The sequence below is a fragment of the Jaculus jaculus genome, chromosome 2, assembly GCF_020740685.1.
Source record: "Jaculus jaculus isolate mJacJac1 chromosome 2, mJacJac1.mat.Y.cur, whole genome shotgun sequence".
NCBI lineage: Eukaryota > Metazoa > Chordata > Mammalia > Rodentia > Dipodidae > Jaculus > Jaculus jaculus.
In genome coordinates, this window is record NC_059103.1 from 93,825,050 (window position 1) to 93,839,088 (window position 14,039).

Here is a 14,039-nt window from a genome sequence, read left to right on the forward strand (position 1 = left end):
CAGATTTTCTTTCAATTTCCATGTAGTATAGATTTTTTTTCTCATTTCAAAGAAATTATGTCTTCCCCTTTGCATGTTTTCTACTCTTAAAAATTATTATTATTATCATTTTATTTTGGAGACAGAGCCTCATGTATCCCAGATGTTTTTGGGTTTGTAGCCAAGGATGGCTTTGAACTTCTTATCCTTCTGCCTTCACTTCCCCATTCTGAAGTTATAGACATGTGCTGCCATTTCTGGTCTCTTCAACTCATTTTCTTACTCACAAGCCTTTGATAAAGATTTGACGAATAGCTATGGAATGCCTAGTATGTTCCTGGTATGATAGGCACTAAGAACAAAGGTCAAGATAAAAGTGGTAGAGCACTTGCCTAGCATGCACAAGTCTGTGGGTTCAATGTCTTGTGCTGAGGAAAAAAAAAAATCTAAGATACATTGCCTCCCCTATGTAAATTTCTATATAAAAAGAACTGACAGAAGAGCCACACATAGTGGCAAGCACCTTTAATCCCAGTACTCAGGAGGCTGACATAGGAGGATTACCGTGAGTTTGAATCCAGCCTGGGCTAGAGTGAGACCCTGCCTCAAAAAACAAACAAACAAACAACAAAAAAAACTAGGCTGGAGGAAGGCTTAGCAGTTAAGGCTTTTGCCTGCAAAGCCAAAGGACCCAGGTTTGATTCCCCAGGACCCACATTAGCCAGATGTACAAGAGGGCGCACAGGTCTGGAATTCATTTGCAATGGCTGGAGGCCCTGGTGTGGCCATTCTCTCTCTGTGTGTCTTTCTTTCTCTGGTTAAGGCATTTGCCTGCAAAGCCAAAGGACCCTGGTTTAGTCCTCCAGGACCCACATAAGCCAGATGCACAAGAGGGAGTATGCAATTGGAGTTCATTTGCAGTGGCTGGAGGCCCTGGTGTGCCAATTCTCTCTTTCTTTCTCTCTGCCTCTTTCTCAAATAAATAAATGAAATGAAATATATTTAAAATATGCATATATATCCTTGCCCATATTATTGTCATCATACTAACCAAAATAATCCACAGAAACCTAAATTGCTAGTGGGTTAAGATAATTATATATACAAAAAGTCAAAAATTGCAGCAAAATCCATAGGCCCTTCTCTTCCAACAATGAAACATTCCTTTGGCTTCACAGGCAAGCACCTTAACTGCTAAGCCATCTCTCTAGCCCTTCACAGTTATCTTGAAGTGGTAATTTTTTTTTTGCTTTTTTGAGGTAAGGTCTCACTACAGCCCAGGCTGACCTGGAATTCACTATGTAGTCTCAGAGTGGCCTCGAACTCACAGCATTCCTCCTACCTCTGCCTCTCAAGTGCTGGGATTTTAAAGGCGTGCGCCACCACACCCAGCTAGTATTCTTTTTGTTTTGTTTTGTTTTGTTTTTTCGAGGCAGGGTCTCACTCTGGCTCAGGCTGACCTGGAATTCACTATGTAGTCTTAGGGTGGCTTTGAACTCACGGCGATCCTCCTACCTCTGCCTCCCGAGTGCTGGGATTAAAGGCGTGCGCCACCATGCCCGGCTCCCGGCTAGTATTCTTAATAACTTACTGGTTACTAAATAATGTTCATTGGTATAAAAACGAACATCTGTTTAAGTATTGTTCACCACTAGGAACTAAAAAAACAAAAAGGACAATATTTTTGGATGTAGTCATGTCCCATCAGAAGGCATGGAAAGCTATGCCTCCTGATTGTGGCTCCTTTCCCCATCTAAGCCATATTTTGCCTACTTCTCAGGTGTCACAAGGATGAAGAAGAAAGAGACCCAGTTTTCTGGGAGATGCAATCTCTACCACTGGAATCATACAAAAGGTGAATGAGTCATACTATACCTGCCTATCATTTTACCTTTCAGGTCTGTTTCATGTGCCAAGTTGTCCTTCCTTCCTTTTCCTTCTTGAAGTGTTTTAACCCTTTCTTTTATTTATTTTTTATTTATTTATTTATTTATTGAGGTAGGATCTCACTTTAGCCCAGGCTGACCTAGAATCCACCATGTCATCTCAGGGTGGCCTTGAACTCACAGCGATCCTCCTACCTCTGCATCTCAAGTGCTGCAACTAAAGGCATGTGTCCGCACCCAGCTTTTTCGTTTTTATTATTCATTTTTGGTTTCTCGAGGTAGGGTTTTATTCTAGCTCAGGCTGACTTGGAATTCACTCTGTATTCTCAGGGTGGCCTCAAACTCATGGTGATCCTCCTACTTCTGCCTGGGATTAAAGGCGTATGTCACCACACCCGGCTAAGCTTTTTTAACCCTTTCTTTTGTACTTCTTAAATTGTCTTCTTTCTTTTTTCCCTTCTTAAATTTTCTTCTCTTAGTTATATGTAACTTTTTCTGGATGTCTGCAGTGTTATTATTTTTTATTATTGACAACTTCTATAATTATATACCATAAACCATGCTCTCCTCTAGGCTGCTAACTGCAGGCGGCATACCTAGAGTGCAGTGCTTTGCCTCGCAACCTGAACGTGCTGAGTATTCTAGCTCTTCATGACAGCAAGCCATGCATGAGGGGACTGTCCTGCTGCAATGGCTGTAAAGGCCTGAATAATCATAGCTGCATTCCTTTGCTGTGTGACCCTCATCTTGCATAGACACCACAGGCCCACCAAGAAGGCCAGCACCAGGAGACCAGCTAGCGGAAGGATCTTCATGTTGGACTTTTCTGGTCAGTCTCTCGGGCACCCACACTGTTTCCTGATGATCCTGTGGAAAAACAAACAGACCCTCTCGTCCACGTCAATACAGGATCAGGGCCATGCCACGTTCCCGTGAGCACATCTTTCCATTTAACATATTAGGGTACTTTTCTTCACTTTTAAATTCTTTGACAAAAGCAGCTCCTGAAGAGCCAAAAAAATTGGGTGCGAATGAGAAGCGCCCATAGTTACTTTTACGTTTAACTCTGCTCACTGGTCCACAGTGACTTTACTTTCGGTTCGCTATCACCGTGAACTCTTCTTCGCTCTCCTTTTATCTACAGAGTAGAGCACAAGTTGTCGCTTCCCCGCGATCTTTATTGTCCCACCTTACCTTAGGGAACTTACCAGCGCTGCCCTGACTGCAAAAAGTTCTGAGCCTCCTTCGAGAGAGAGGTTCCCCGTACGGGCCACCACTTGTCGCGACCACCTCGACCAGCAAGAATGACGCGACCCGAGAGCTCTTCTTTAAGCAGTTTATTCAGGAACCTTGAACCATCTTCTGACCCCGGGGAGAGGCGACCCACAAGCTAAGTAGTCCTGCGCTAGCCAACCCTAGTGAGCCACGTGGCCCATGCAGATAGGTCCACGATTAAGGAAGCAGAATTAGTTAAGCAGCCTCAGCCAAATAAGGACTTGTTTATCCCAGAGAGCGCTCGCTATCGGGCTAGCGGAAGGCGGAAGCCGACGCCATCTTTAGGGTGCGGCACATCGCAGCTCTCCACAGTTCTGTGTAAGTCATGCCAGGTACGTGTGAGGTCATGGATATCCAGGCCATTTTGTGTGCATTGTAAGGAGTCATACCCTTCCTTTTGCTCTTACATAGAGATATTTCAGGGCTGAGCACTTCTCTGTTACATCAGCACCATGGTGCCTTCTGGAGTCATCTCAAGGTCACTGCTATCTGAAAAGAGAAGGTTCTTTAACCACAAGTGAGAGTAGCATTAACATATGGGCATAAACATTGAGGAAAGTGCTTACTGGGCAGTTTGGTGAGCATAATATATACATTTAGCCAGCCACCAGCAGGCATTACACCCCTAGGGCTTATGACTTCCCCCATCACTGGTTTTCCAGCGTCAGGCATGAATTTCCTCCCATGGAGCAGGCCTCCAGTTCAACTAGAAAGCGGTTGTGTCCCTCATAACAGATATAAGGCTTACAGTGTCCACTGTTGATGTCTCTCTTTCTCGTGGAGTTGTATGCAGCGTGGCTTTTTCCAGCTTTCTGCCAGCTGGTCTACATGGAGGAAGTTTTCAGCTCAGCTCCAGCAGGCTTTCTAGTGACCTTGCAGCCCAAGCATGTGGAGTCTTCAGCAATAGGGTCTTACCAATCTATACCTGGTGGGAAACCGAGAGCCTCGACAATGGCCTGTAATGTTTTGTGGGCATCAAAGACCTCCCTGGCCAACAACTCACTGGAAAGTATCCCATCCCTGGAAATGAAAATTTTCTACTAACAATCTATGGCTTCTTGGTGTTCCAGTGTCCAAAAAAGTACATTTCCATGACTTATTTATACCCTCTTAGATTTTGATTAACCCTCCCCTCACCCTTCCTTTACTCAGTCTCTTCTCCTAACCTCACTTAGCCCATTCCACCCCCAGTAATCTCTTGTAGTGTTACTTTCAATGATTCTTCCCACCCCAAGTTCTCTTCTTTGCCTACATCTTCATAAGTATTTGTGTGGGAATATACTTTGGAAAGGTAGTCTCATGGTTTCCTTAACATACTAGTGTCTTGATCTGTACATCTTCTGACCTCATTAATTGGTTATGAATGGAAATTCTGTCCCCATCCTCCGTATCAACACTAAGAACTCCTCATATTTTTCTTTTTGCTTGAGATAGAGTCTCATGTACCCCAAGCTGGTCTCAAACTTGCTTTGTAGCTAAGGATGATCTTCAACTCCTGACTCTTCTCCATCTCTCAAGGACTGAAATTGCAGCCCTGTATCATGATACCTGGCTTTTAAAAAATTATTTATTTGCCTGGCGTAGTGGTGCATGTCTTTAATCCCAGCACTCGGGAGGCAGAGGTAGGAGGATCACCAAGAGTTCAAGGCCACCCTGAGACTACATAGTGAATTCCAGGTCAGCCTGAGCTAGAGTGAGACCTTACCTTGAAAAACCAAAAAAAAAAAAAAAAATTCTTTTGTTTAATTTATTTAAGAGAAAGAAACAGAGAGGGAGGAGAGAGAGAGGGAGGGAGAGAGAGAATGGGTGTGCCAGGGCCTTCAGCCACTGCAAATGAATTCCAGAAGCATGCACCACCTTGTGCATCTGGCTTACATAGGTGCTGGGAAATTGAACCTGGGTCCTTTGGCTTTGCAGGCAAGCACCTTAACTGCTAAGTCATCCCTCCAGCTCCTATGCCTGGCTTTTTAATCCTGTATCTTTCTTTTAAAATTTTATTGTTTTTTTAAATTTTTTGTTCATTTTTATTTAGTTATTTGAGAGTGACAGAGAGAGAAAGAGCCAGATAGAGAGAGTGAGAGAGAGAATGGGCGTGCCAGGGCTTCCAGCCACTGCAAACAAACTCCAGATGCGTGTGCCCCCTTGTGCATCTGGCTAACGTGGGTCCTGGAGAATCGAGCCTCGAACTGGGGTCCTTAGGCTTCACAGGCAAGTGCTTAACTGCTAAGCCATCTCTCCAGCCCTAATCCTGTATCTTTAATGCATTTCAATCAGTTGAAAATGGTCTTCCTGCAAGAATGCCCTTTGGTCTCCCCCAATTCTCTGTGCCTCAAAAAGCAACTGGTCAGAGACTTGTCCCATAGCAGGCCTTCAGAACTAACCTCATTATGTCTACATCCATATGCTTTTACTAAAAGCTGTCTATTGAGAATGAAGACTCCTTTGCAAACCTAAGAAAAGATTGGTTAAAAACCTTTTTTTTAGTGTGTGTGTATATACATACATACATACATACATACATACATACATACATACATACACATACACACACACACACACACACACACACACACATATATAAAGTATATAAATGGTTGGTTTTTTAATGACTGTTTTGTTCAAGCATATCATCAAATTTAGTCCCTATTACCCTCTGCCATTCCTACTTCTTGCTCATTCCCTTCTGTGGTGGTTTGATCCAGGTGTCTCCCATAAAAGCCTGTGTTCTGAATGCTAGGTCCCCCCAGCTGGTGGCAATTTGGGAACTGAAGCCTCCTGGAGACTGTGTGGTTGGGGGCAGGCTTATGGGTGTTAAAACCAGCTTCCCCTTGTCAGTGCTTGGCACACTCTCCTGCTGCTGTTGTCCAGGAGATAATGTCCACCCTCTGCTCATGCCATCACTTCCTCCTGCCATCATGGAACATCCCCTCAAGTTTGTAAGTGTAAAATCAGCCCTTTCCTCCCACAAGCTGCTCTTGGTCAGGTGTTTTCTGCGAGCAACATGAAACTACCAGCAACACCTTCCTCTGGTCATCCGAGGTTCATCGTGTGATAGATAAACAGGCTTTCTGGGTTTGGCTTACTGCACTTAATCCATTTTCTGCAAATGACATAATTTTGTTCTTTATGACTGAATAAAACTCTCCTATATGTATGTATATATATACATATATATATAGGATGGTATATATATTTTTTCTTTCGTAAATTTGTCATTGTCTTCTTCGTTACTTGTGACTCTTTCTGGATGTCTGCAGTGTTATTTTCAGTGATTTTTTTTTTTTCCCTCTCTCTCTCTCTTTCTCTAAGTTCTCTTCTTTTCCTACATCTTCACAAGTATTTTAGAAGGAATATCCTTTTGTTTCTTGATTCCAGGAAGGAATTACTCTATCTCATCTGTAGGAATCCAGGTCCTCCAAGCTCATGCTGCTCAGCCACATCATACATTGCTGCCATTTGAAGTCCTTTACAGTCCTGTCTCCACTGCTACTCCCATCATTTTGGAGATGATGTAATAATGCCATAGGGGCTCTAGTTTAACTCTGAAGTTCCCAGGTCAGACCTTCTCAGCTCTTGCTGTCTTTGACAACTTAACTCTTTACTCCCACATACATTCTAGGTCTTGTCTCTGCTACTATTTAACTCTCCCTAAAGCTCAATTCTGAGCATCCCATATCTTGAGCATATATTCCTCTAGCATCCATACTCTAAACAGCTCTCTGACCTCAATAGGTCTTGCAAGCTACTAAGCCTATTTAAAAACAAACAAACAAAAAATCCATTCTGTGTTCCTTTAGGTTAAGAGTCACTTCCGTGTGTTTGTGTGTGCTATTATTATTATTTTTTTCTATTTGAGGCAGGGTCTCATTATGTACACAAGGCTGGCCTTGAACTCCTGATACTCTTGCCTATACCTCTAGTGCTGGAATTACAGGTGCGCATCATCGCTTGGCCTGCAGTGTTCCCTGGGAATTCTACTACACACCAGTAGTCAATTTGGTGCCTTCTCTCATGGAAACTAATCCTGAAACCTTTGCGGTACTCTTGTAGTCTTCCAGACAAAACAAGAGCAACCCAAAGGAGCATCCACATTCATCTACCACTGCACAGTGCTTCCTCTGTACCATCTGGCTTTAGCTCACCCTTCACCTTCTCAGAAGGACTATCTCACTACTGTTGGAACATCTTCTGTGCCCCTTACTCAGCTTTAGTTTTCTTTACAGCATTCCTCATATTTGACACATACACATGTTTTTTCCTCTCCTCAGTGTTCTGCATTCTAACCTAAGTGTAAGTTTTGTGGATGTTGGATTTCGTTTTGTGCCTATAACAGTATCTGGCAAGTGTTAAGTACTTGTAAGTATATAGTGATTGAGCAACAAACACCCAAGATAAAGTACCTCCCTTAAGTAGAAATATTAGTTTGTAGTTGCCCTTAGAGTTTGGCAGTTTCTTATGTCCAACAACATCCTTGCTGGAGACAGCAAGGTACAGGGACAAGTACGGTCCTGGGGAAGGGTGGGCTGGATGTAGGTGGTGGGTGGAGAAAACATTTAGCTTTCACCATCAGCTCTGCTACTAAGTAGTAAGCAGTGTCATTTTGGGTGAGTCATTTAAGACTCATCTCTATCAGGGAATGTGAGTTCTTCTATTTTTATCTAAAGAAGAGATCTGCAAAAGTACAAAACCAAGAAAAAAAGACACCATACATCAATAGCCTCTTTTTTTTGAGGTACAGTAGCTCAGGCTGACCTGGAATTCACTATGTAGTCTGAAGATGGGCTTGAACTCACAGTGGCCCTCCTGCCCCTGCCTCCTGAGTGCTGGGGCTAAAGGCGTGCACCATGATGCCCCGCCCAGCAACAGGCTCTTTTCTTTTCTTTTATTAACAACTTCCATGATTGTAAACATTATCCCATGGTAATGCCCTCCCTCCTCCCCTCAAGAGTCTCGTTTCTTACACAGTTCATCAACAGGTACTTTCGGCATGCAAAAGTACAAAACCAGTAAAAGATACCACATACCAAGAGCCTCATTTCTTCCAAAGGTCATCAAGGACTTTCACAGTGTGCAAAGTAAAACTCCACTCTATAGCTAATGATCATTAACAGTTTTTATAGTAAATAAGTTGTCAATGAATGTCAGATTTCTTTATAAGAACAAAAACATTCTCAAAGCTTAATATGATAACCTTAAGATCAATTTAAAAGTCACTTGTAGCGAGGCGTGGTGGCACATACTCTTTTAATCCCAGCACTTGGGAGGCAGAGGTAGGAGGATTGCCATGAATTCAAGGCAACCCTGAGACTACATAGCCTAGGCTAGAGTGAGACCCACCTCAAAAACAAACAAAATCACATGTTTGAAATATGCTTTATCTAAATGAGAAAGACAATTTAAGATTAAATGTATTTTTCTGAAAATATCACCATGTTTCAAGAATACAGAGAAATTACTTGGCAATACCCATAAACTAGGGACTGGGGAGATGGCTCAGCATGTTTGCAAAGCTTGCTGGCCCTGTATTTCTTTAGTACCAAGTAAAGAGAGATGTATAAAGTGGCATACGCATCTGGATTTTGTTTGCGGCAGCAGGAGGCCCTGTTATGCCCATACTTTCTCTCTCAAATGAATTAAGTAAAAGTTTTTAAAATCCTACAAACTGGAGCTGGCAAGATGACTCAGTGGTTAAAGGTACTTGCTTGCAAAGCCTTATGGCCCTAGCTCAATTCCCTAGTACCATGTAAAGCCAGATGCACAAAGTAGCACATGTCTGGAGTTTGTTTGCAGTGGTGCAAGGCCCTGGCATACCCATATTGACTCATTCACACTCTGTCTCTCTTCATCTGTCTCTTTCTCCCTCTGTCTCTTTCTCCCTCTCTCAACTAAATACTACTTTTGTGTGTGTGTTTTTGAGGTAGGATATTGCTTTAGCCCAGGCTGACCTGGAATTCACTATGTAGTCTCAGGATGGCTTCGAACTCAAGGTGATCCTCTACCTCTGCCTCCCAAGTGCTGGGATTAAAGGTGTGTGCCACCACACCTGGCTTCTATCAAATAAATTAAAATATTGATTAAAAATCACAAAGTAATAAAAATTTGTTGATTCACATCAACTACAAACTAATATTTCTACTTAAGGGAGGTACTTTATCTTGAGTGTGAATGCAGTATCACTGCATATGCCCAAGAAGCAAATCCAAGATTCCTATAAAACAAACAAACAAACAAACAAAAAAACCCCCCACCAATCATTTCCCCAAATAAACAAAATACCTCTACAAAAGCAAAGGCAAGCCAATCGTCAAGCAAAATATCTTTAATTAGTAGGCTGATCATAAATAAATCCACATAAAAGATTTAACAGAATTACAAAGAGTTTTGTTTCCTTTGTGGACTCAATTCATAATATGCATTAGTCAACCTCATTCCCTAACTGTGACAAAAAGAGTTGTCATCCAACAATATCACAGTTTCAGCAATTCATACTGTAGTTACATTTTTACATTTCTTTACAAATGTAACATTTATGTACATTATATATATTTCTTCTATAGTCCATGAATTGAAACTCCATTGCCTTTACAGGGAAAATGTTGAGTTCATTTAATGAATATGAATCATTCCTTGTTAAAAAGTAATCCATACAAACAATAACACAGTACCATTGCCTTCTGGCATTTCTTGTCAGAGCTGAAGTCCAGAATGTCATATTAATTATAAGAAAAGAATCTTTATCTAATTTTGTATTATGACATGTCATTCCACACAGCTACATGTATTGGCTGGCTTGCAATGAGGAATGCATTGTACTGCTACACGGTCAGAAATGTGTAGAAACCACCTCAGATATGCTTGGTGGAGCAGCATTGTCATGACTGTAACGCAGGCTGAAGAAAGTCTGTCAAGGTCCTTCTTCCCCTTTGTCTCCTGCCAAAACCCCAGTGCTGTGCAGTAGTGTCTTGTAACCACAAATACCATCATTCCCAATTTCCTATGTGCTTCTTGGACAGAGTAGGCTTTGCCTAGGTTAGAGACCCTTGTATTCTCACTCAATTATTCTGCCTCACTTGCAAATCTGCTGCTGAACATGAAGCAAAAATTCATAGTAAGAGAATGCAGCTTCTGTCCGGTCTTCAATTAAATGCTGAAAGAATTCCATTTTGGCAGGACTCTCATCCCTGAAAGGTAGAAAAAGGCATTTACCTTAAAATACATATTATTAAAAAGAATCATTATGCTTTCAGAAAAATTATTAATATACAGAGCCTTTAGGAAAATGGAACACAGAAGTTATTAATCATGAAATAATATTCTACCACTAGAATGTATTTTGATAGTATTTAAAATTGTTTAAGACAAGCAATTTTAAGGAAAACATGAGTTCATCATGCATCACTGAAGACTTACTTTACCACATGAAGCACTGTGCTTAACGGTCTGCTGTCTCGAAGCCAAGTTATGAAGGATCTGGTCCTTTCTGATGAAAGTGTGTCTAGCTCTGGAAGATGTGTCTGGTAAAAGAAATACAATTGGAAAAATATTTCCTGTCTCACAAACTGTAGCAATATTAGAATTATATTATATCATATCATATCATATCATATTATATGCTTTCTACTCCCATTATGTTCCAAATTAACTTCAAAATTATCTATTATACCTCATTCTAAAATCACATCCTGGGAATTTCAACTTATTTCTTTATTTTTTATTTTTGTTTTTGTTTGGTTTTTCAAAGTAGGGTCTCACTCTAGTCCAAGGCTGACCTGGAATTCACTATGTCATCTCAGGGTGGCCTTAAACACACGGCGATCCTCCTACCTCTGCCTCTCAAGTGCTGGGATTAAAGGCGTGTGCTACCACAGCTGGCTCTCTCTCTCTCTCTTTTGAGGTAAGGTCTCAGTCTAGCCCAAGCTGACCTGGAATTCACTATGTAGTCTCAGAGTGGCCTCAAACTCATGATGATCCTCCTACCTCTGCCTCCCAGAGTGTTTAAAGGCATGCGCCACCATGCCTGACTTTAATTCCTAAAACTTAAACAGTGAATGTTTTAAACTGCGGATGTATTTTAAAACTACATGCAACACTATTTTAAATGACAAAAGTATATATATCTACCTACGTATCTATGCATCTGAGATACTTGTTTTTTGAAGCCAAAGCCAACTTACCGTTAAACAAAACAAGACAAAGCATACCTACCCTATATAATAAAACTTAAATAGAACCATCTGGATTATTATAGTTTTAATTCATGTCAATACATGAAAAGAATAAAATTTCCAGTTTTCCAAGTTTTTTTTGGGGGGGGATGGGGGAGTATGGTTTGAGACAAGTTCTTATGTAGCCCAGGGTATCCTTAAGTTCTAAATTCTTTTGAATCCACTTTCCAAATGTTGGGATAGCAGGATACTACCACATCTGTCTAAAAACTTCCATTTAGACATTAATGTTTTTCAGCTATTTTCTCAATATGCATAGCTATATAACTAGACACAAACATTCTGAAAACACCAATGCAGTCATATCATGCATACTTATCTCTCTCGTCATGCTGCATACATTTTTAAAATTATTTATTTATTTATTTATTTATGTGTGTGTGTGAGAGAGAGAGAGGGAGGGAGGGAGGGAGGGAGGGAGGGAGGGGACATGCCAGGGTCTTAGCTGCTGAAAATGAACTCCAGATGCGTGTGCCCCCTTGTGTGCATATATGACACTGCATGCTTGCGTAGCTGTGGCTGTCTACATGGGACCTGGAGATTCAAACATGAGTCCTTAGGCTTCACAGGTAAGCACCTTAACCACTAAGCTATCTCTCCAGCCATCATGCTGCATATTAAAAAAAAAATTATTTATTTGAAAGAGGGAGAGAGAGACAGACAGACAGACAGAGGCAGGCCTCCAGCTGCTAGAAACAAACTCCTGATGCACACACCACCTTGTGCATCTGACTTACATGGGTCCTGGGGAATTGAACCTAGGTCCTTTGGCTTTGTAGGTAAGTACCTTAAACCACTAAGCTATCTCTCCAGCCATCTGCAGCCCCCACCTCATTTTTTTTTTTCTCCCCGAGGTAGGGTTTCACTCTAGTCCTGGGTGACCTGGAATTCACTATGTAATCTCAGGGCAGCCTCGAACTCACGGAAACCCTCCCACCTCTGCCTCCTAAGTGCTGGAATTAAAGGCGTGTACTACCACACCCGGCTTCACCATCCCTTTTTAAAAAAGTATTTTTATTTATTTATTTGAAAGAGGGCGAGGCATCAGGTGCACGCATGTGAGAAAGCATACTTTTTCTTTCGGTTTTTCGAGGTAGGGTCTCAAGGTGGCCTTGAACTCATGGCAATCCACCTACCACTATCTCCCAAGTGTTGGGATTAAATGCATGCGCCATCAATAAATGCAGTAATTAGAAAGATCTGTAGAAGTTGTTACACTCAAAAGAGTTAGCCCTCTTTAGTCTTGTGAATTTATTTTGTCATTTCATCACCTATCATTTGGTTTTGTTTGTTACCAATAGAAATGTGTTGTAATATTTAGGCTCTCAGACTTACTAATCTTTTAGAAACTGGCTTACAAAGACCTTATCCATTTTCTTTCTTTCTTTATTTTTGAGGCAGGGTCTCATGCTATCCCAGGTTGACCTGGAGCTCACTCTGTAGCCCAGGCTGGCCTCAGACTAATGGTGATCCTGCTACCTCAGCCTCCCAAGTGCTGGGACTAACGGTGGGGCCATCATGCAATGCTGGACTTACCCATTTTGGTGACCTATATAACTTTCTTTTTTTTTAACATCTTAATGCTAAAAAATCATTTGGTAGTTATTTTGATGTTCAGAAGAAGGTAAATTTAATCAGTAGTCTTGAGATTATTTTCCTAATATTTCACTTTATCAACATTGATTTGAAATGCAATCTTTACTGCATGCTATCTTTCATGACTCAGAACCATTTCTGAATTGGTTTGCTTATTGAGCCACTATTATAGTACCTAAAGAGCTATAGCTTTAGAACAGTTTATCATTTACTTAGGGGGATTTAAAGTTGAGGCAGGAGAATTGCTGCTAGCCTGGGCTACACAGTGAGTTCCATACCAGTAGGAGCTACATGGAGATACCCTGCCTACAGAAACACAATGCTTACTTTTAGTTTTTATAAAGAGATAGACATTAAAATAGCTATAAACTGGCGGGTGTGGTGGCACACGCCTTTAATCCCAGCACCCAGGAAGCATAGGTAGGAGGATTAACGTGAGTTCAAGGCCACCCTGAGACTATAGTGAATTCCAGTCAACCTGGGCTAGAGAGACCCTACCTCAAAAAACAAACAAAAAAGCTATAAACTGTGCTTAACTGCCAAAGTGTATATGACTTTAAAAAAAATATTTTATTTATTTATTTGACAGAGAAAGAGGGAGAGAGGAGAGAGAGAGAGAGAATGGGCGCACCAGGGCTTCCATCCACTGCAGGTGAACTCTAGACATGTGGACCCCTTGTGCATCTGGCTAACCTGGGTCCTGGGGAATTGAACCTGGGTCCTTTGGCTTTGCAGGAAAACTCCTTAACCGCTAAGCCATCCCTCCAGCCCTGTATATGACTCTTAAGAGTAACTTTAAAAGCCGGGCAAGGTGGCACACACCTTTAATCCCAGCCCTTGGGAGGCAGAGGTAGGATGATCGCCGTGAGTTTGAGGCCACCCTGAAACTCCATAGTGAATTCCAGGTCAGCCTGGGTTAGAGTGAGACCCTACCTTGAAAACACACACACACACACACACACACACACACACACACAGAGATTAACTTTAAGAGCGGCAGGAGCAGAAACAAGGTGAGGGAATTTTCCATTCACATCAGCCGGCTTGCAAAGTCAAGAAACCTGAAGGAGAAGTCAAC

At 41.7% G+C, this 14,039-nt stretch overlaps 1 protein-coding gene across 3 annotated transcripts in view; it reads right to left on the reverse strand.

Annotated features, from left to right (window-relative positions):
- Positions 1–9,444: 9,444 nt before the first annotated feature.
- Positions 9,445–14,039, reverse strand: part of Sec24b (SEC24 homolog B, COPII coat complex component) — a 100,559-nt gene continuing 95,964 nt past the window's right edge. For 2 of the 3 annotated variants that reach the window (XM_045143570.1, XM_045143571.1), the window contains 2 exons: positions 10,551–10,654; positions 9,445–10,321 (listed from right to left, as the gene is read on the reverse strand). In XM_045143570.1, coding sequence (XP_044999505.1) covers positions 10,207–10,321; positions 10,551–10,654 — 219 coding nt within the window. In that variant the 3' untranslated portion in view covers positions 9,445–10,206. Of the gene's footprint in view, positions 10,322–10,550; positions 10,655–14,039 lie in introns of those variants that run through there. The other variant, XR_006635754.1, reaches the window with a different exon arrangement.